We start from the raw sequence: 20,969 nt of genomic DNA, 5'->3' as shown, positions 1-20,969 counted from the left end.
TCTTTTCCCTAGCAAATCTGAATGAGAATATCACAAAAGTAGGGGATGTTATGAATAGGGCTGAATGAATCACAGGACCCACCCTACAGACCCAGGACAAAGTCATGGCAAATGCTAGGATCTGTACATTGCATTTCTTACTCCTAGGCTCACAGACCCTCGAAATTTGCACCTGACTTGTGTTTGTGTCTTCTTGGGCTCATTTACACCACTTCTGTTACCCCCAAGGCAAAATATAATGCACATACAGAGCTTAATGAAAACAAAAGTAAAGTCTGTTTATGAGCTGCAAACAGTGAGTGTGCAGAACTAACAGTGTGTATGGAATACAAACGTCTGCATGAGCAGAATGGAGAGGAATGAGGAACCGACTTACCTCTGATGTGCCAAGAGCATGTTCTCCAGCTAAAAGAAGCATGCTCAGCCCTCCCATTTGAGTGGGATCTAAGTCAAAAACAAATAAATCATCAAGTTACAATTACAAAGTACATATAATCTACACAGAGTAAAAAGAAAACTCAAATAGTAGCCATCAGAAATCCAACAGAACCACATATAGCTTTCTACAGAAAACTTTCCAAAACTCTTTATGCTTGGCATGTACGTACTTAGTGTTCAACTTTTATCAGCACTTTAAATACCACTGTTGTCCCACCATTCCAACATAACACATTCGCCGACACCACAGCTGTTTATAATGTGAATTATTTCCTTTATGTGATGTTTCTTTCCTTACTGCATGGAGGGGAGAGATGGGTTGTCTTTTTTTTTAAACAGAAGAGTCCTTATACTTACCTTCTAAGAAGTTTGAGATTGTTATTCTCAAATTATTGTCTCTGCTATTTAAAATCAGGGCTGATAAAAAGAACCAAGCTATCAGAAACTAGAGGACAGAGAAAAAAATTAAAAATGGGCCTGAAAAATCTAGTAGCCTTTGTTCAAATAGTCTTTCTTTAAAACTTAAAATTAACAATGATTTTTTTTTTTACATATTAAATCTTAGGGGTATAGTCAGGCCCTTCTTAAAATGAATCCTTTTTATATTACCAAAGGTCTTTGTTTTCATTCCTTCAATAATCAACAGAAACAGAAAAATAAAATAAAAACAACAAAGTGGCAGATCTATGACCCAGGTTATATATAAACAAGGAAAGTACTACAGACAACTAGAAAGCTTTATTCCTGAGGGTTGTCTTATATGGATTAAATTTCAGAACTGCAGTTATGTAATGTATGTGAAAATGCCTAATTCAGTGCCTATCATAGGCATGTAGGTGCTCATTCAATGATTTTTTAAATTCAGGAGTCTACAATTAAAAGTGAGGGTGAGGTATATACTGTTGCCTAAAGACATTCAGGAGTTTCTTTTCTTTTTCTTTTTTGAATTTTTGTTTAAAGGTATGACCTTAAGTATATCCTTGTATACAATCCGTCTTGAGAACTCATGAAGCAACCCTGACCACATTTTTTATACAATTTTTTTGAAAAATTGAAAAGAAAATCTGAGGCACTAAAAAAAAAAAAGGAAGAGGTTATTAAAGGGGGAAATATGTCACCAAATGATCAGGTGGTTAAGACTTAATGTTAAAAGGTAGCCACAAAGGAAGACACACATATAAACTTCGTAGGTACATGCGCATTTGAAGAAACAAGTTTTTTTTCTTTTTGCTGGTTAAGAACTGTTCTGGCTGTTAAAATAGATACTTAAATCTATTTAAAAATAAAAATCAGGAGGGGGAAATGAGTTTAGCAAAATGGAAAAGTTTAATTTGGTTCTTCAGGTAGCTAAATACATTTGAAGGTGCCATTTTAGAGATCAGGAGGATTGGATGATTGCTTTCCAATAAAGACAAAAACCTGTTAGCTCAGATTATAAGATAAAATAGGAACATGCTTATATGATAACTTTATTTAAATTATATACCATTGTGACTTTCCAAGAAATTTGCTGCACTGATACTAAAACATAGACCAAGAAATTATCATCATGCTTTATATTAATATTTATATAGTATTATTTAGAAATATCAAAAATTTATATAAGGAGTCTGCTTTCCCTTCACCAAGATGGCTTATACTAAATTAAATTCCACACAGCTTTCCCTTCTTGGAAATCATGCAACTGACTGCTCTGATGTTATTCAAAACAGCAAAATGTCATGTGACAAGTACCATTGGGAAAACAAAACAAAACATGAGATTTCTTGTTGAGGAAGAGCTTAAACTGGCCCCTAAATGCCCTACAGTATACATTAGATACAAATAGCTATGGCCCACATTTTAATTAAAGGCAAATCAATTTGCTTTCATTGTGTAGAAAAGGAAGTATCTGAAAATATCAAACCAATATTACATACTATACCCTAACTTAACAAGGGCTCTGATTATAGATTTCTAACATCCATTTCCGACAAGCCCTTACATAATAAGGTAAATTCAAGAAAGGTGTTTTTTGTAAACTTTCTTTCCTGTATTTTGCTATAAAGAACACAGTTTTTAAGAGCTGACCTGTAAACATCTTGGTTGAAGCCTAGGTCCCACTTCTAATTTATAGGTATAAAAGGTAGATTAATAAACTCTCAGAAAGGATGCTATAAACAGACATCATTCATAGCTTTCTGTAACTTACCTACAATTACTTTTGATTTACAAAAAGACATTGAATGCAAAAAACCTGCACAGACTGACCTAAATTTAAAATTGGAAGAAAAAAGCAATGGAAGATAGTATTAATTGAAAGAATTCAGTTGGAAGCAAATCATCCATATACTCTTTTTTGGTCCTGATAATAAAATTTGTTTTTAAACACTCCAACTGATATAATCTGGGAAGTCCAGAATGCTCACCAAGACTACCAGCAAGTGGTTTGAAGCTAAAATTGTACAAAGTGACAGCTAAAACAAGCAAAGATCCCTGTTTTGATTCTCCTGAGATATGCAGAAGTATCGTTTTGGAAGCTCACTTAAGAGTTACACTACACACCTAACACAGCAATCACCTGAAGGCTTTGTCCTCCAAGAATGCTGCCATTATATTAGAATGCATTTCTTAGGTTTATACATGACAGCACCACATACATTGTTGTACTATGAATCCTGTGCTGAACTAGTAAACTGATTTGGCCTACTGGCTATTTTTTTTAAAAAGGAAGTGTCATCATAATATTGTTCAACTTCACTTTCCATATTACCAATGGCTCAGTGCTTCATTTAGAAGAAAACTGCTTGTGATAATGAAATAGGAACCCTATAGCTCACGATCAACCTCAATGCTTCCCCCCTGCCCAATCTCTCAATTTCACCCTGGAAAGTTCCTCTCCTGAGTACTATACTGCAATAGCCAGGGAAGATGGAGCCATTTACAGGATGAGTTTAAGTATATTTATCTCCTGGTTATAAATACTTTAGCATTCCTTACCACCCAAAGAGTATTAAAGGTCCCATAATAAATGGGACCAACTGGAATTTTAACTTTGCTCAGCCAGTACAGGCATGGGGACAGGAGAGGGGAAGGTGGGAGTTCCCTCTAAGAAACAGCTGTCAGATCCATCTCAGATCTGAGATGGAGTTGTTCACATTCTCACCTTTGATGTGTCACATCTTCAGATGATCTCCATAATTGTGGCTTTTTAAGTATTCACAATAACTAAGGTGCTTACTGAGACAGATTACTGTGTATGTGTCTTTAAACTATTTTGTTATGTTATAAAGTTCCCTGAGCTCCTGACATCTCCGCATCACTGTCTGCTTTTCCATAATGCCAATGTCAGGAATTCACATATATGTATAGTGACCCTATTGCTTGATCTATGCCTCCTTTCTTTAATTGTATATACTCAAGTATGCTACACTCCAAAGCTTTAAGATATGCTATATTATATTTGCCATTATTTCCTATTGGTCATATATTTTAGTTCTCTTTTTCTCTCCGTATTATTACGGAAAAGTACTGCCTAACTGTATTGCCCTTTCCTTGAAGAACAGGTAGAAATAGTGTCTACACTCACCAGCCATTCCAAAGTTAAGCTGAGGCATTTCTTCAGTCTTTGCTTTCTTGGGGCTTGGCAGGTCTCTTGAAGAGTCAGATGGGAAGGCCCATAACTTCTTTCGTGGATTGACAGTGGGCGCGGGGGATTTCACAGGCTTGTTTGTGGTAGGACACCATTTGTAGCCAGGGTTTGCTTTCATAAATGCATCTTTATACTGTAAACAAAGAAGAGATAACAGGTTTTAATTAATACATAGACTGAAAATGTTCTAATTGTCTCACATCATCACCCAACTTCGAAAATGACTGAAAACACTTCCAGTAACTTTTGACAGCTTTCAATAGAAGAATGACAATTTCGAGCATGAATTAATTTACTATAAAGTTCTTTGTGGGAGGAGGGTACAAAGCCAACAAATTTATCATTTTTTAACCCTCAATATTTTATTAGTACAGAAAAAGCTGTCTGACCTTGGCGGAGAGAGGGATTTATTTGTCATGGAAAGAGTCAGTGGCTTTGAAGACAGAAAAACCAGAGTTCAAACCCTAACCCTTCCACTTAGGGCTACAGTGACCAAGGATGGAGACCAGAAATGGAGAATATAACATCTTTGGGCCTCAGCTTTAGTTCCCATAGACTGAAAACAACACCAAAATGCTCAGAGTTACAGAAACAGTAGTGCACAGCATGGCATGTGGAACACATTGAGGTGTGAGCCAATACCAAAGCCAGTAACAAAGTTCTTCTGCTCACTGCTTAATTTGGTAAGTACAGTAAAAATTAAACCTGTGTTTTGATGTACTAGTAAGGAAAATGCAGGCACAGTTATCAGAGCAAAGTAATCAGCTGTGGGATAAATGAACCAAGATTGAGAATAGAAGAAGGGGAACAAGGTAGGGCAAAGTGATACATAACTTCTCAGTCTTTTGAAGATGTAAGGCCATGCAGAAGAAAGAGTACTGGGCTCAGTGTCTGGACACCTGGGTTTAAAATCCATCTATGCTACTAGCCTGCTGTGGACATTAAGCAAGTTCTTTAACCTCTCAGTCTCAATTCCTCCATTTCTTAAGTGTAACTGTACCTGCCAACATCCCAGGGTTTTGTAATGAGCACACACGACCACCAGTGTGAATGTGTTGAGAGCTGTAATGTGTGATGTTGCAATTAATCCATCACAAACTTTATGTTTTTACTTGGAGGTATCAGCCTTCACTGACATCTTCCTTTCCCCTTTCTTTCTGTTGCTTCCACTCTAGCCCTTTTTCTCACATCTGCCACTTCTTTCCCTTTTGTAACAAGGTATTTATTTCTATTCGTTATATATCACTAAAAGTTATCTGATAAAATGGATTTTCTATGTAGTCTTCAACTGGTATATGTTATTACTGATGGACACCTTATTAAATTAATGCAATTATTTTAATCCCATAAGTTTGCCATTAAAAAAAAAGCTCCAAAGCTTTTTATTTAACTCAATAGGAAAAAAAAAAGGTTCCTTTGTTCTTGGTGTAAGGAAAGTATATGTAATCCAAGTAACAAAGTTTCCTTGGCACTTCACTTTAAATCATATAAATGAAAATTGTATGGCAGATAGTCAATGGTTTAGAATTATTCACAATTACCTTAATTCAAATTTTTTGAATAACCCTTTTTTTTTCACTAAAAGCTGTACATTTGCATATTGATACACAGGTACATGTAGTAATAGGAAGATAAGCATAAAAAACTGTAAGATACAGTTCACCTTTCTTAAAAAATAATTAACATAGGATACAAGGCCAGAGCCAAATAAGAATTTACCATCATATAGTAGGATGTATTTGAGGTAACAAATGTGATAGAAGACACAGCTATCCTACATGTACATGGGGGGGGGGGAGTTACATATTAAGCTGGGGCAGACAAATAGCCTTGCCTGCTGTCTGGAGGCAGAAAGTGACAAATGGCAGGGAGAGGTGGCGATGGAAGTAGCAGACACATGCATCATTACTGTGTTCCAGTAAAGGACACACAGGCCAGTTTTGTCAGATGAACAGTCATTTGGACAAAGGTCACCACTCTATAAAGTAACAAAAGACTTTCAAACAAATTAACATATTTGTCATGAGAAATAAATAAATTTGGTAGTTTTATAAGAAGAAAGTTCTGGTTATGAAAGTTCCAGTTACTACAGTAAATCATGATGACTTTGGAATATATGATCATTCGAAGGGATGTAGATAAAAGTTAACTTTTGCACTCTGAAAAATTGTAAATTCATGCTGTAAACTATTTTGTAAGAAGAAAGTTTAAAGTGCTTAAGGAAATTATTAAACCTTATTGAACACATTTTTTAAAGAAAATAAGTATTCTACAATTCTAATTAGTTAACATAAATTTATCTATCAATATACTTTCAGAAATATAGATAATGTTTACTTACACAGATCTCTATTTTCTAAAAAGTAACAAAGATTTTAAAAAACATTCTAAAATTTTAATTTTTTAAATTAGTACAAATTGATTAAACTGACTTTTCTCCTAATTACTCAAATTAGGAAGTAAAATTGTCCTTTAAAAATTTGCATATGAAAATGAACTACTGTTGCCACAATAATCCTTATAGCCAATTTAGGTAACAATATCTACAGCTAAACTCAGCTTAAACTAACCGTGCATTCATTTTTTCCTTTATGACTCTTCCACAATAGAACAGCCAAGCAGTTCTGTGGCTACTTAGTCAAGTCAGTTTTTGAAGTGTGTAATTTTTATTGGAGTGGTTTTATCATGAAAGTTTTAAGGGTCGATGTTCAGTTACATAAAACAGTTTAATTTTCTTTCTATTAAGATACCTAGCAACAAACAATTCAGACAAAATAGTACTATTAAGTCTTATTATCTAAATGATGATTGTTTAAAAAAAATTTTGAGGGAAAGGCCCTAGAACAAGGAAGTAGAGATTAGTGCCACTTTTAAAATCTTCCTTTCCTCTTTCACCCTTGTATAATGTGGTTTCTGCCTACCACAGAGAGGTGCAGTTGTCTCAAAATACATTATGTTAGGGGTTCACTTAGCCCCCTGCAGTTAACAAAATTTTTAAAAATGTGCCACATCTCTTTTTTAATATCAGGTAATTTTCATTGTCATCTTTCCTCCAAAATTCTGGTAGATTTTATGGCAATATTTCACATATTTGTACCAGAATCAGCTGTCTTTTTTTTGTATAGGCATTCCCAGGGTCCCTTATTACTCACCACAGTTGCCATTCTCTCTTGTTCTGTTGAAGATCTAGACTGTACTAATAACTAGAAATACTACTGGTGTTTTAAGTAGCCGCCCCCCCCCAATCCCGCATTAAAAACAAACAGTTTGAGAATAGTTAGTAAATATATCTTTCATTAACATTAAGATGCTCTTTAAGATCAAATTTCCATTTTTGTAAGAAATGATCTGGAAAGTAATGTTAGGACCCAATTTTTAAAATATTAACATAAGTTATTGTCTTTCTATATATATGTCATTGTCGTATATGAAGCAGGCAAAATGCTGTCACAAAGGGGATGTATTTACCACCATTACTGAGTAACCGTGGCACATTATTATTGCTAATGAAATGTGGTGGCGGTTGGGGTTGGCGAGAAGGGAGTCAGCATTTACTGAACATCTGGTAAAAATCAGGAGCGGAGTCTGTAAGTAGAATCACTTAGGTTACCTAATGGGTTGAAAATAAGCAGAAAAAAATGGAGGCCATGAGATGGCTTTTTACTAATGGGAGATTTTTGAAAACTTTATTTTAGCAAGAGGTTATTTATAAGATAGGACCAACAGCTTGAGATTGATGTTCTTAGAGTGTAACTGAGTTAACCCTCCTAGCCCCATCACGAACAGCACTGCCCTGAGGATCCAGATAGGTAGGGGCTAACGCTTTGGCCCCTTTAATCCTGTTATGATAGATGTTTGCCCACATGGTTGGCCATCGGACCAGCATGCTAAGACTTTAACTATATACAGTCTACATAGAGTTTTCCCTCATTTCTTTCCTTAATAACCTCTTCACAACAAATGACTAGGTCTTTCTGTTGCAGAGCCAATGACTGATGAGGCACCCAGATCCAAGGATAGACAGATATCCTCACACCCTGAGGCTCTTCCTGCCTCACGTGCACTGGCCACCCTTGGTGTTCATACACTACTTGTGTTGACCTGTCTGTCTTTGCATGAATTTATGGCTTCTCTATCTAAGCATTAAATTCCTTAAAGACAAGGGTTGTGTTATTCTTTTTTCTATCTCCCACATTCTTAACCCTTTTGCTCAATACCTACTTGGTTGGGCTAATGAATATTGTTTTGGTATTGATCATTTACACTGAGTTTAAGATTTTGCAAGGTTAATATTGTGATACAGTGACAGCCTATTAACCCTCAGTGATTTCTCAGTTACCATTTTTCATAAAAACCCACACACTCCAGGCTTTTTTCTTGCCCTTTGTTCATTCAACCCATAGGTTCTTCAATCCCCTTTTAGTGACCCTTTGCAAAATCTTTTTTCATATCTGAGCCAGGGAAAGGCCTATGGACCATGTATAAAAAGAAATATACAGGGTCTGCCAAAAGTAGGTTTACAGTTGTCAGTATGCAAAGCACAGTTTACTCTTGTATTATTTATTAATTATTGCATTATTTTCCATACGGACAACTGTAAACCTCCTTTTGCCCCACCCTGTATGTTTGTGTGGCTAATCATGGATTGTAAACAATATGAAGGCAGAGCTCTAATTCGTGCCCTTTTCACTCCAGTGTCTAACGAGCGTCTGTCTTCTAGTCGATGCTCACAAGCTAGTGAGAGGGAGGTGGGAGGGTGGAAGATGTGCTAGAGAAGGAGAAATGGTTATAGTTGGTGACTGTCACTGCTCCATGTTGTCTGAAGCACAGCTCTACATCATAAGTTCATTTATGATGGCTTTAATTAGTCTGCTTAATGCTTTAAAATAGTTGATGCTGGTAATCATTCCTTCATAAGAATGACAGTATAATCATTTTCATAACATGTATTGACTTTCGCCAAAGCATATCAATGATTCTTAACCAAGGATGTGATATCTTACTGGGAAAGAACTCATTTAGTAGATCAACCTTGGAGGGGAGAAAGAGGACTCCTGAGAAATCTGACTGTTACTGACAACATCTTTCATAATTGAAACTTTCTTCTTATAAAACTACGAAAAATCTTACATGAATTTCAGCATTAGGCCCCTCAATCAATCTAAAAATTAACATCTGAAACCAACACCAAAATGAGTAAGAGACTCAGTTTAAATCCTCAATTTATCACTCACTATGAGGTCTATTTATCACTATTTATGGGGTCATTATAAGTTCTTGTAACTTTATTTTATTTGAATATTTAAATGCTAGTGTTCACTAATGATTAGCAAATCGATATTTTTGAAATCAAGTCATTAGTTCATCTAACTGAACATCTATTTTCTTAGGGGCTATTAATCACATTGGACAGTATCTGCTAAGTTAGGCAAATGATTATTTAGTTTAGTTGATTCTTGTGATTTGAAGACAAATTTTGCATTTTTTGTAGCCTTTCATTTTGTTCACAGTTCCTAATAAAAATAGTAAATAATGATTAGGTGAAGTATCAAATAAAAGCAAACGTAAGTTTGGTTGTCAGAAATAACAATAAAGCTAACATTTACATAGCATTTTAAACTTTACAGAAGGCTTGCACCTTCATTGCCTTTTTGTATCTCACCTTGATCTTGGGAGGGCAGGCATCTTTACTGCCCCTTCCAGAGGTGGAAGCTCAGAGAGATCTGAGAAGGGTGAAGGCCAAGTAGGAGAACCACAGCTCCACTACTACTAACTTGCTTCCTTGGATAAGTCACTTAACTCCTCTAGGCCTCAGTATCCTCATCATATTGAAAAATAGTATCGACCTTATGAGATTCCTTTGAGGATTAAATGAGTTAAATTCCATAAAAGAACCTTGGACAGGATAGTATAATATTCGGGAATTGACTAATCATTTCAAATACAAATGCTAAAATATTGTTTTTAATACAGTAAGAAAGTACTGATATCTGAAATACAGGAAAGGTCTCAGAAACAAGGAATATTGTGAAACATGGAGTCAAAATCTTTTGTTTTATTATCCATATCCTTCCAAAGTGATGGAGCCCCTAATTAAGACACATTCAGAAGGTCCCATAAATAGTACGTCATTTCATTAGAGGTGGCCAAAAGTAACTGACAGAGGAGAGAAATGTCAATTGACAAGGGAGAGCAGATCCAAAAGACAGACCCATGGGAAAGCAAAGAGGAAATTCAAAAAAATAACATAGTTGAGAATCATCAAATACACAAAAATGTGAATAAAATGTAATTATTCACAAAGGTCTTACCAAATTACAGATTATAAAATAATTGTTTGCAAATAATAAGTTGAAATTGTCAAAAAATTCAAAAGGCATTCTGAATACTAAGTAAGAAGGTATGAAAACAAAATTTAAACAAAATTTCCAGGATAAATATATAAAATAAAAAGTGTTTAACGGAATGGTGGATTTCACCTTTGTGGAAATCACTATGTGTAACATGTTTTCATGGATGCTGGATAAATGAGGTGCTCCTCTCAGTGTAATAATAGCATGCAAGAGGCCAAAGGAATCCATCTCTGATCACAAGGGAACAAATAGTCTTTACACAAAGTATCCCAATTGTAAATAAATAACCAAACGCAGGCTAATTTTTTTCTTGAAATATGGAGGAAGAACTAATCACTACAAACGCCATGGAGCTGCATGTTGATGACAATGTTTCCTAGAGTACTGACAACAACAGACAGCAACATTTACAAAAGCCTTTAATAGTTCACATTCAAGTTACATTTTATTGCATTTATTTCCGTAATTGTTTTAATGGCATACAAATGAACCTCCAAACTTTGCAGCATGGTCTCATAATTTTTCCTTAACATCATCATTTCTTGTTACTCCTACACGTATCCTAGGTTTGGCACAAAACAAACAGTACTGTTCTTGAACTTGTTCTTACTTTTCCACTTCTGCTCTTATCTTTGTCTTTTTCTCTGAATACTATACCAAAGCCCAGGTCAGGTTCTATCAAGTTCATAAAGCCTCTTCTGACATACCGCCACGTAATACCCACCCCTAGCACAGATAGGCTCTTCCCCCAAGACCCATGACATTCTGTTGTTACCATTTTGCCACACTTAACTCAAACCCACTTATCTCTCTCCTCATCATCTAAAGCGAGCAGCAGATAGTAGTAAAAGGGTGCCAAAGTCAAACAGGCAGAGTATCTCAGCTCCACAAATGTACGAATGGTCAAGATACGAACTCCAAAGAGCCTGAGATCCCTGCTCTGAAGAACGGGGACAATCACAACTGACTTTACATTCTTGTGCTTACGTAAAATATTCAGTCCAGAATGAACCAATCAATCAACAAATGCATGCCTTCACCATCATGCCTCTGATTCCACACAAAAAAAGGGAGAGGGTATTATAAAGGTCATTCAAAATTGCCTTAACTTCCCAGATTCTCCTCTCTTCTTTTCACTGACTCTGCTCAACCTGAAGGTCAAGATATGTGATCCTCTAAACTGACTGTGAATTAACTATAATCATTACTTTAAGTGAATAGTGGAGGGTTACAGCAATACTTTGGCAATAAGGCAGACTTGTATTGCTATATTTTTAGGAGCACATACATAAGTATGTTAAAAGGAAAAGTACTATTATTTCTGCATCTCCTAAAGGACAGTCACAGTCAGAAACTGGAACCTGTGAACAGCCACAACACTGCACCATCATGCACACGGCTGAAGGTAAGAAAGCTACCCAGGTGATATGCTCAGGATGGCATTTTTAAATTACTTATAACCAAATGATTGCTCCAATGAGATTCATCAGAGAATATGGAGCCCTCATTCTATCATTTTTTTCAACAATGCAAATTAGTATTGGGCAATAACTCAAGAAACTGAAAACAAACCCCAGAACGATGCTTCTTCTCATTAGATGCACTCATAGAAGATGATCAGAAGCAATAAAAGAGTTAAAGTTTTTGCAGATAAAAGAAAATCTCTCTAAAGTTGTATTATTACTCACTGCTGTTTTTAGAATGTTTCCTTTAAAAACAAAAAGAAAAAATTAAGTATTCCTCACTCAGTTGATAATGACAGAGTAGATATTGGTGAGTATAACGTAAGCGCTCACATTCGCACTCAACTGTGCTGAAAGAATATGTCTTGTCCTAACAGAGAAGGCATTTTAAATTGGGGGTTTAAAGTTAAAAGTTTACACAAAGAAAACAATTTTTTAAATGATTGCCTCAGAGGGACCTTGAGGAACTGAGAACATATTCATCGCTAGCAACTACCACAGGTCCTGGTACCTTGAAGCAACTCAGTAAGTTTTTGTTTGTTAAACTGACATTTCAATTAAGGCCACAATATTAACACAAAAAAGCAACATCACAATTACCTGCACTTTAATGTAATTTCAAACCCATTTAAGTAAGTAAGTTGAAAGAAGTATCTCTTATAACTAGAAACTAATTGATTTTGGAAGTAGCTGAATCTTCCACACTGTGCACTACGAATAAGACAACATTTTATAGCAACATATGTAAACAAGGCAAGATGCAAAGTGAAGATCCATTTATGGTCTCCACTTGAAGTAGATTGCAGGGGGCCACCTTAACAAATTTCATTACAGCACCACTGTGGCAAATATTGTGACCCCAATTAAGTAAGTAGTAAGGGATTTCCTGTACGAAAATAATACTCCTCAAGTGGCCATGTTGGGTTTGTAAATTAGCAGTATTTAAGAAAAGGCAAACAAGATACGAACTTGGTACAGGCTATATGTTATCCAAAAACAGCAATCTAAAAACAAACTTGATTGTTTAATTATAGGAAGCTAATGAAGTTCCCTATGAGGCTTCAGAAAATTGTTTATTTTACCATATAAGCATGACTATGAAAAGATCTAAAGCTATTTAATGAGAAAGATGTACTGTTAATTAATGTTATGCTAGTGAGAATCTACTGAAACATTTAAAATCATGTAGGTTACTGGAATTGATTTTAAATTTTCCAGACGCTCTACATAGTAAAAATCCTGTCTTTAACAGCAGTTAATTCCTAAAGCCTTATGTGAGCATTAATTACATAGCAACTAAGCTAATCACTTACTCTGGACTCAAATTACCCTGAACATTGGCTAAAAATTTTTATGTCCCATGTTAGCTTGTTAAACAACTCCATAAAACCACATCACTTAAAATATTTATTTTTTTCCACGGACTAAAAGGTCTAATCACGTGTCACTTGAAACTCTGTATTTTGTCCCCTGCTGGTTCATCTTTTCACAGAACTTAACCAAATGCTTGGGTGGTAGGGTTTTAATGAATCAAGATTTTTTCTACAAGTGGCAACAACTGAAGAAATAAAGTTAGAATTACTCCTTTCAGGTTTAACCACAATGATATTGCTTTGCTTTCCCCTTACTTGATAAATCCATTACACAATATGTTTTATGTCCTGACTGGTGTGACTCAGTGGGTTGGGTGTCATCCTATAAACCAAAAGGTTGCCAGTTCGGTTCTCTGTCAGGACACAGGCCTGGGTTGTGGGCCAGGTCCCCAGTTGGGGCACATGCAAGGAGCAACTGATTGATGTTTCTCTCACAGATTAGTGTTTCTCTCCCTCTCTTTCTCTCTTCCCCTCTCTCTGAAAATAAATAAATAAGTAAGTAAATAAATAAATAAATAAATAAAAGAGGCAACCTATGGATGTTTCTCTCTCGTTTTCCCTCTCTTCTTCTTTCTAAGAAAAAACAGTTTTTACACAATATATTTTAAATATACAATGAGTTCATTAATTTCAGAGTAATTTAGAAACCGAGCAGTATACAATTTTTCAAGAAATGTAGTCACTGCTATCATTGTAGAACTGAGTAATGCCCCATCTTTCTGAATAGCCCTCCTGTATGGAAATGCTTCTAACCAACTACTGCCTGCACAGTGTTAACATGCATGCACATATCACAGTGTATCCTATTCCACTGTCATTTACGAGTTTTAAATATTCATGCTACACTACCAACAAAACAGAAATCAAAGCATCCCTCTGGATAACTGTGCATATTACAAAACCAAAAACTGTTACAGCTGTAAGGGATACAAATTTTTATCTAACTTCCTCATTATATATTAGATAAAGAAATGAAGAAAGCTGAGATCCAGAGATTGACCTAGACACCATCACAAAGCTATTTAGCATCAGAACTAGATCAAGACTCTTTCCCATAATACAACTAGAGTAGCCTAAGTCTGCCATCTTTTACTACAGGCATTTCTGACAACAGAAGCTGAGTTCCCAGAAAAACTAATTAGAAAAAAAAATCGTAATAAATAAATCACCATTCATAAAAATCAACTGCCTCTAACAATCAGTGGAGTATGTACAAGGAGAAAAAAACCTCTTGTAATATACTGCTCTTGGCACTCCACCAGTGTTTGGAAAGTGAACCCGGAACTCAGAAATAGGAACAAGCCTCTTATGTTTTTACTTAACACCTAATTCAGAATGCACCTTCCTACTGCTAGGCCTTCAATGGGAATTCCCTATGTGCTTACTGGGAGTTACAGGATTGGTTGCTCACATCTACCATAAAAACCTTGTCACTGGAACCTACCTCCTTGGCCATGTCTGTGTATTTCTGTTTCTCTTCTGGATCAAGAACAGCCCACCAATCAGCTAGTATCTTGGTAGCACCTCGGTTATCAAGCCTGGGGTGTTTCTGACGTACAAGGGAGCGATGGCGTTTGCAAAATAAGAGAAATGCATTCATTGGTCTCCGGGCTCGCTGTTCTGGTGATTCATCATCTTCAGTCTCACCAACATCTTGCTCTAGGCCATCAGCCCCAAGAAGTTGTACCTATTACCAACCAAAACAAAAGCCAGATGCTTAATACATGCTGGGCAATTTTGCTTTAATAATTAGTCTTGGTTTTCAAATTGTGTCTTTTTAAAAAAATATTGAAGAGTTTCAAGCATGGAAGGGATATATCAGATTTGTGTGTTTATTTACTTATTTTTTGATGTTAGAGAGAGGGACAGAGAGGGAGAAAGAGAGGGAGGGAAATATCAATGTGAAAGAGAAACATCAATTGGTTGCCTTTTTAAAAAAAATATATTTTATTGATTATGCTATTATACTTCTCCCAATTTTTCTCCTTTACCCCCCTCCACCCTCCAACCCTCTAGCATTACACCCCCTTAGTTCATGTCCATGGATTGTACATATAAATTCTTTGAGTCCTCTGTTTCCTATACCATTTTTTCTCTCTCCCCGTCTATTTTATGCCTACCAATTATGCTTCTTATTCCCTGTACCTTTCCTCCCCATTATTTCCCTCCCCCTCCCCACTGAAAGTCCTCCATGTGATGTCCATTTCTCTGATTCTGTTCCTGTTCTAGTCGTTTGCTTAGCTTTTGTCTTTGGGGTTTTTTTTTTTTTTTAAGGTCAGTTGTTGGTAGTTATGAGTTTGTTGTCATTTTACTGTTCATGGTTTTGATCTTCTCCTTTTTCTCAGAGAAGTCCCTTTAACATGTCATATAATAAGGGCTTGGTAATGATGAACTCCTTTAACTTAACCTTATTTGGGAAGCACTTTATCTGCCCTTCCAATCTAAATGATAGCTTTGCTGGATAAAGTAATCTTGGATGTAGGTCCTTGCCTTTCACGACTTGAAATACTTCTTTCCAGTCCCTTTGTGCCTGCAAAGTTTCTTTAGAGAAATCAGCTGCTAGCCTTATGGGAACTCCTTTGTAGGTAACTCTCTCCTTTCCTCTTGCTGCTTTTAAGATTTTGTCCTTATCTTTAATCTTGGGTGATGTAATGATGATGTGCCTAGGTGTGTGCTTCCTTGGGTCCAACTTCTTTGGGACTCTCTGAGCTTCCTGGACTTCCTGGAAGTCTATTTCCTTTTCCAGATTGGTGAAGTTCTCCTTCATTATGTTTTCAAATAAGTTTTCAATTTCTTATTCTTCCTCTTCTTCTTCTGGCACCCATATGATTTGGATGTTGGAACATCTAAAGTTGTCCTGGAGGTTCCTAAGCCTCTGCTCAATTTTTGAATTCTTGTTTCTTCATTCTGTTCTGGATGAATGTTTATTTCTTCCTTCTGCTCCAAACTGTTGATTCGAGTCCCAGTTTCCTTCCCTTTGCTGTTGGTTCCTGTACATTTCTCTTTATTTTATTTTGCATAGCCTTCACTTTTTCCTCTATTTTGTGACCATAGTCAACCATTTCTGTGAGCATCTTGATTACCAGTGTTTTGAACTATGCATCTGATAGGTTGGCTATCTCTTCATCACTTAGTTGTATTTTTTTTTTTTTTGAGCTTTGACCTATTCTTTCATTTCGGCCGTATTTTTTTGTCTTTGTGCACTTGTTATGTTGTCGGGGGGGCGGGGCCTTAGGTATCCACCTAGTGAGGCAACCCTCTTTGCTGTGTTGTGGCCCTGTCTGTAGGGTAGGGGTCAGAGAGGGAACAATGTAGCTACTTGCTCCGCTCTAGCTCTACTTTCCAGTGAACTCTCTCCTGTAAAACTGGGAGTTTTTCCCACCGTGGCAATCCCCGCCACAGTTTACCGCCAGCTTTGAGTCTTAGTTTCCCATTCAGCTAGCCCTGCCTTGCTCATGTAGTCCACCACCTTGCTGCAGGTCCTCTCTGCCCACCTGGCTGCCTGTCTCCATCCTTCTACCTGTCTGGGTGAACGTTTAATTCCTTGGTTGTTGGAGTTCCATGCAGTTCGATTTTCTGGCACTTCTGGCTGTTTATTGTTTTTAGACTGGTTGTTATCTTCCTTTTGGTTGTGTGAGGCAGTGAAGGGTTTCTACTTATGCCTCCATCTTGGCTAGAACTCCTAACTGGTTACCTTCTCTATGTGCACACCAACTGGGGAGACCAAGGACTGAACCTGTAACCCAGGCATGTGCCCTGACTGGTAATCCAACCAGTAACATTTTGCTTTGTGGGACGATGCCCAACTGAGACCCACCAGCCACAGCACAAATTGTATTTTTTTTTCTTAGCTCCATTTAAACAATTCAAAATTGAGAAAAAATTATTTTTTAAAAATTATGATTTAAAAAAAATATCAACCACTGTTAGGAGTTGGTAAACAACTTATGGTGTATTCCTCTGTCTAGTTTTTATAGCAACCTGTGCATATACGCTATTATAGCATATTACATTGCGTTATAATTGCTTACATTTTTTTTCTTACATAGCACCTAGCTCAATATCTGGTGGAGCATTAGTATTTCACTGTTGAATGAATGAATAAACCCATTGTAGTACATGGGTTTCAAGATTATTAACAATATTCATGCAGAGTACACAAATATTAACAGTTGTCTTTCTCTTCTTTGTAAATTGCTTTTTATAGCTAATAATATGAAAACGTTTCCCATGAAGATAGATAATAAAATCTAACACCACACAATGTTTTTGTGTACATCACAAGTACATAGCCTTGTACTGTAACAATCAAAACAGAAATTTAACATTACTTGAAGGAAGAACTACATTTTAAATTTTCAAGCTTGTAAGTATTAAGCTTTCCTGTCTAGTGAAATGCTATAGTGATAAGAATAAACCCATCCAGGCCTAAACCCTCAAAATCAGTTCTGAATTTTCCCTTTTTCTAAGCATTCCATCCAACTCAAGGCCTCAAGGACTGGACAGTGCTCCGTGATCCTGTCCATTCCATCTGCATAGTTCTCACTGCTGTCCCAGCACCACTCTTGCCTATGGCCTCATCTTCCTGCTTTTGATCTCTTACAAATACTTCCTGCACATGGCTAAAGATTAAATTTCTTAAAGCACACCTTTGATTATACAATCTCAGAATATATTAAGATTATTAAATATCTTCTAATGCTAAAGTATGATTTTACACTTCTTTCTTAGAAACAATACAACTGTGAACAAAAGTCGGAATGCTTACTAAAAAGCGTTTCTTTAATTTCTTATTTCATAGTTAAAATCAGGAAGGATTGAGGTTGTTGTGAGTCTGAGTTATACAGCAGGTTAGTAGTTCTCAAACTTGGGTGGGCACTGAAATCCCTAAAGGTCTTGTTAAAACGGATCGTTAGGACCCATTCCCAGAGTTTCTGATTCTGAAGATCTAGGGTTGGGCTTAAGGATTTATATTTCTCACACGTTCCCAGTAGATGCGGGTGCTGCCGGTATGAAAATCACACTTTGTGAACCACTGTTATAAAGGCAATTTTGTATCATGTTTGTTAGGCAACTGTTACAGATAAGATACTCTAGGGCAAATCACTAGCTTAATCTAATTTGGCATTTTTTTAAAAAGCCTTCAAGTTTAAATTAAGTATTGCAAATGCATTTAATTAACTATCAATTATCTTCAAATACAAATAGTACAGAACAAACCTGTAATCATAGCTATCTGATTTGGAAATATATTAAGGATTATTTATTAATGGGTTAAAGGCTATAGGTTTATTTTTCTTATTATGTATACAACCATTAACAATAATTTGCATTTTCAAGAAATATTTATTTTAGCATTCTTGAAGTGACAAGAAGCTAAAGAAAAAACAAGCAGACAAAAATGTATGATGTAGGCCGAGGAAGTAAATACATTTCCCTTCACAAAAGACTAATTTTTGAAGCAGTTACTAAATTATAAAACTCAAGCCAAGAGCTGGAGAGAGATAAATAACATAAAATCCTGGCCCAAGGAGCTCACTGTTTTGGGAGGAGAGAAAGACATATATACAAATAAATTAAAAAGCAGTATGCTGACTGCAGCAAGGAACCAGTGAAATAATGGAGCTCTATTAGATGGATAGAAGCACATGGAAGTCTCCCTAGGAAAGTTGTTGTCTGAGCTAAATTCTGAAAGATGAAATGGAGTGCCAGGCAGTCAATGGGGAGACATGGGGGAACTAACAGGCATTGAGCTGGATGGTTTATTCAAACATCAATATGCAGTTCAATAGCAATGATATATAAAAGATTAGAACAGGGACATGAGAATGTAGCAGGTAGAAGCCACTTCATGAAGAATGTGTTCTGTCACCTAAAAAAAAACCCCAAAACACGCTTTTAATCATGTAAACAAGTTTGCCAACTTACTTGTTTGGAAGTTGGTTTCAGATTGTACGGACCAATAAAAAACTTTGGGGGTCCAACACAGATGGCCAACTTTTTATTTTGTCAAGTACAGACATAAAAAAAGTTTTTAACTAGTATCTAGTAATATTAACTAACCAAAAAAAGAATAAACAAATAAATATGTGACTAAATAAATAAAATTAAATACAAATGAAAAACTATCTGAATTTATTTTTCTTTCACCAGGGGCTCAGTACTGTAATACTTTGTAACAAATCAACATTAGTACTAGACTAGGATATGGAAAGCCTGCTTAAAACCACAGGTGAGATATTGTTAGATTTGTATCAAGACAAATCTTGTCAGCTGTGTAAAGCAGGAATTGTAACAGCACAAGTCGAAGTAACCAAAACTAGAGAGAGCAGATAAAAGTTTATTCCAGCTATCCAAACAAAAAAGGGAACAGCACTGAGTCAAGGGAGCAACAATGAGAATGGATAATGTGAACAAAGACAGTATTTATTTATAAGATGAAAGCAAGAGGTATCTAATTGAACGTAAAGTTTGAAAAAGGAAGAGTGTTTCTAGCTTCAGTGGCAAGACTCCTTCATACAAAACAAAGAATACGTTTTCTCAAATGAAAGCAATTAGATCTGGCGCAGAGCAGAAAGATCAGTACTGACAGGCTGAATTCGAAGTCACTCTCAGCAGAGACCAGGCACAGAGACCAGGTGATGCACACAGAGAGCACTGAGCATACACATTCCCGGCCCTCCTGGGGCAGAACAGCAGTGCAACCAGCCTTCCACTCTGAAAGGATGCTTCTGGCTGCTTTGTTGAAAACAGACTGTAGAAGGACAAGATCAGAGGCAGAGAGAGACAGAGAGTAATATGCACCGGAAATGGTGGTAGCTCGGAGTCAGTCAGTAGTAGTGAAGTTGCTAGGAAATGGTCTCACTGAGAACATATTTTGAAAGCACAGCTGATAATTTGCTGATGGATGAACAAATATGAGATTTGTGCAAAAGAAAACAGATGAGGTTTCTGGTAGAACCAACTTGAAAATGGGAGTTGCCACTTACTGGGAAAGGGAAGATGCAGGAGAATGAGGTTTGGAGGAGAGAGACAAAGGCTTCATTTTAAACACATCCAAACTGAGATTCTTATATAATATCTAAGTGGATGTGTCAAGTAAATAGTCAGAAATTCAAGTCCAGAAATTAAAATAAGAGGCCCAGAAGAAATCAACACTGGAGGGTAGAATAAAGGAGGGGTGTCAACTGGAAGAAACTACGCAAATTCACTTGGGAAGAAATAGAAATGAGTGATGTCATACATATAGAGACAGTTTCAAGAAGTAAGTGATCAACAGGTGCAAATGTGTCAGAAAGATCAAAGTAAGTATAAACTTTGCAATTTCCTCAAAAAGAAGGAGTCACACCTATTTCTCTGAAAACAAGGAAAGGAGGAAGGAAGATGAGTAAGGAGTGAGAAAAGTGTACAGGTGAGTAGAGGAGAGGAAATTGAAGATTTCTATTTTCTCTATGAAAGAGGGAAAAAGGACAAGAGTGAGAGAAACCATAAAATATATCTAGAGAATGTATTTGAGAAAACGGGAAAAATGTTTATGATTCCAGTTGAGAGAGTGAAAAGGGAGCTGACACAAGCCAAGAGCAATAGAATGAATGGATGTCGAAGGCCTGAAGAAAATTAAAAATGTGTTTATAAAATTTATAGTAACACAAAATATGTAGTCATTTATTCTTCTACTGAGCATGTATTTGTTCAATACTTACTATGTGCC

The 20,969-nt window shown here is 36.2% G+C and overlaps 1 protein-coding gene across 12 annotated transcripts in view; it reads right to left on the bottom strand.

The window, feature by feature from the left end:
• BBX (BBX high mobility group box domain containing) overlaps positions 1 to 20,969 on the bottom strand; it is a 257,308-nt gene that overhangs the window by 67,409 nt on the left and 168,930 nt on the right. For 11 of the 12 annotated variants that reach the window (XM_053918337.2, XM_045186058.3, XM_024578149.4 and 8 more), the window contains 3 exons: positions 14,703 to 14,945; positions 4,007 to 4,202; positions 377 to 444 (listed from right to left, as the gene is read on the bottom strand). In XM_053918337.2, coding sequence (XP_053774312.1) covers positions 377 to 444; positions 4,007 to 4,202; positions 14,703 to 14,945 — 507 coding nt within the window. The remainder of the gene's footprint in view (positions 1 to 376; positions 445 to 4,006; positions 4,203 to 14,702; positions 14,946 to 20,969) is intronic. The other variant, XM_045186062.3, reaches the window with a different exon arrangement.

This window comes from Desmodus rotundus, chromosome 2 (genome assembly GCF_022682495.2).
Source record: "Desmodus rotundus isolate HL8 chromosome 2, HLdesRot8A.1, whole genome shotgun sequence".
In the NCBI taxonomy this organism is placed as follows: domain Eukaryota; kingdom Metazoa; phylum Chordata; class Mammalia; order Chiroptera; family Phyllostomidae; genus Desmodus; species Desmodus rotundus.
This window is presented reverse-complemented; position numbering and strand designations above follow the sequence as displayed.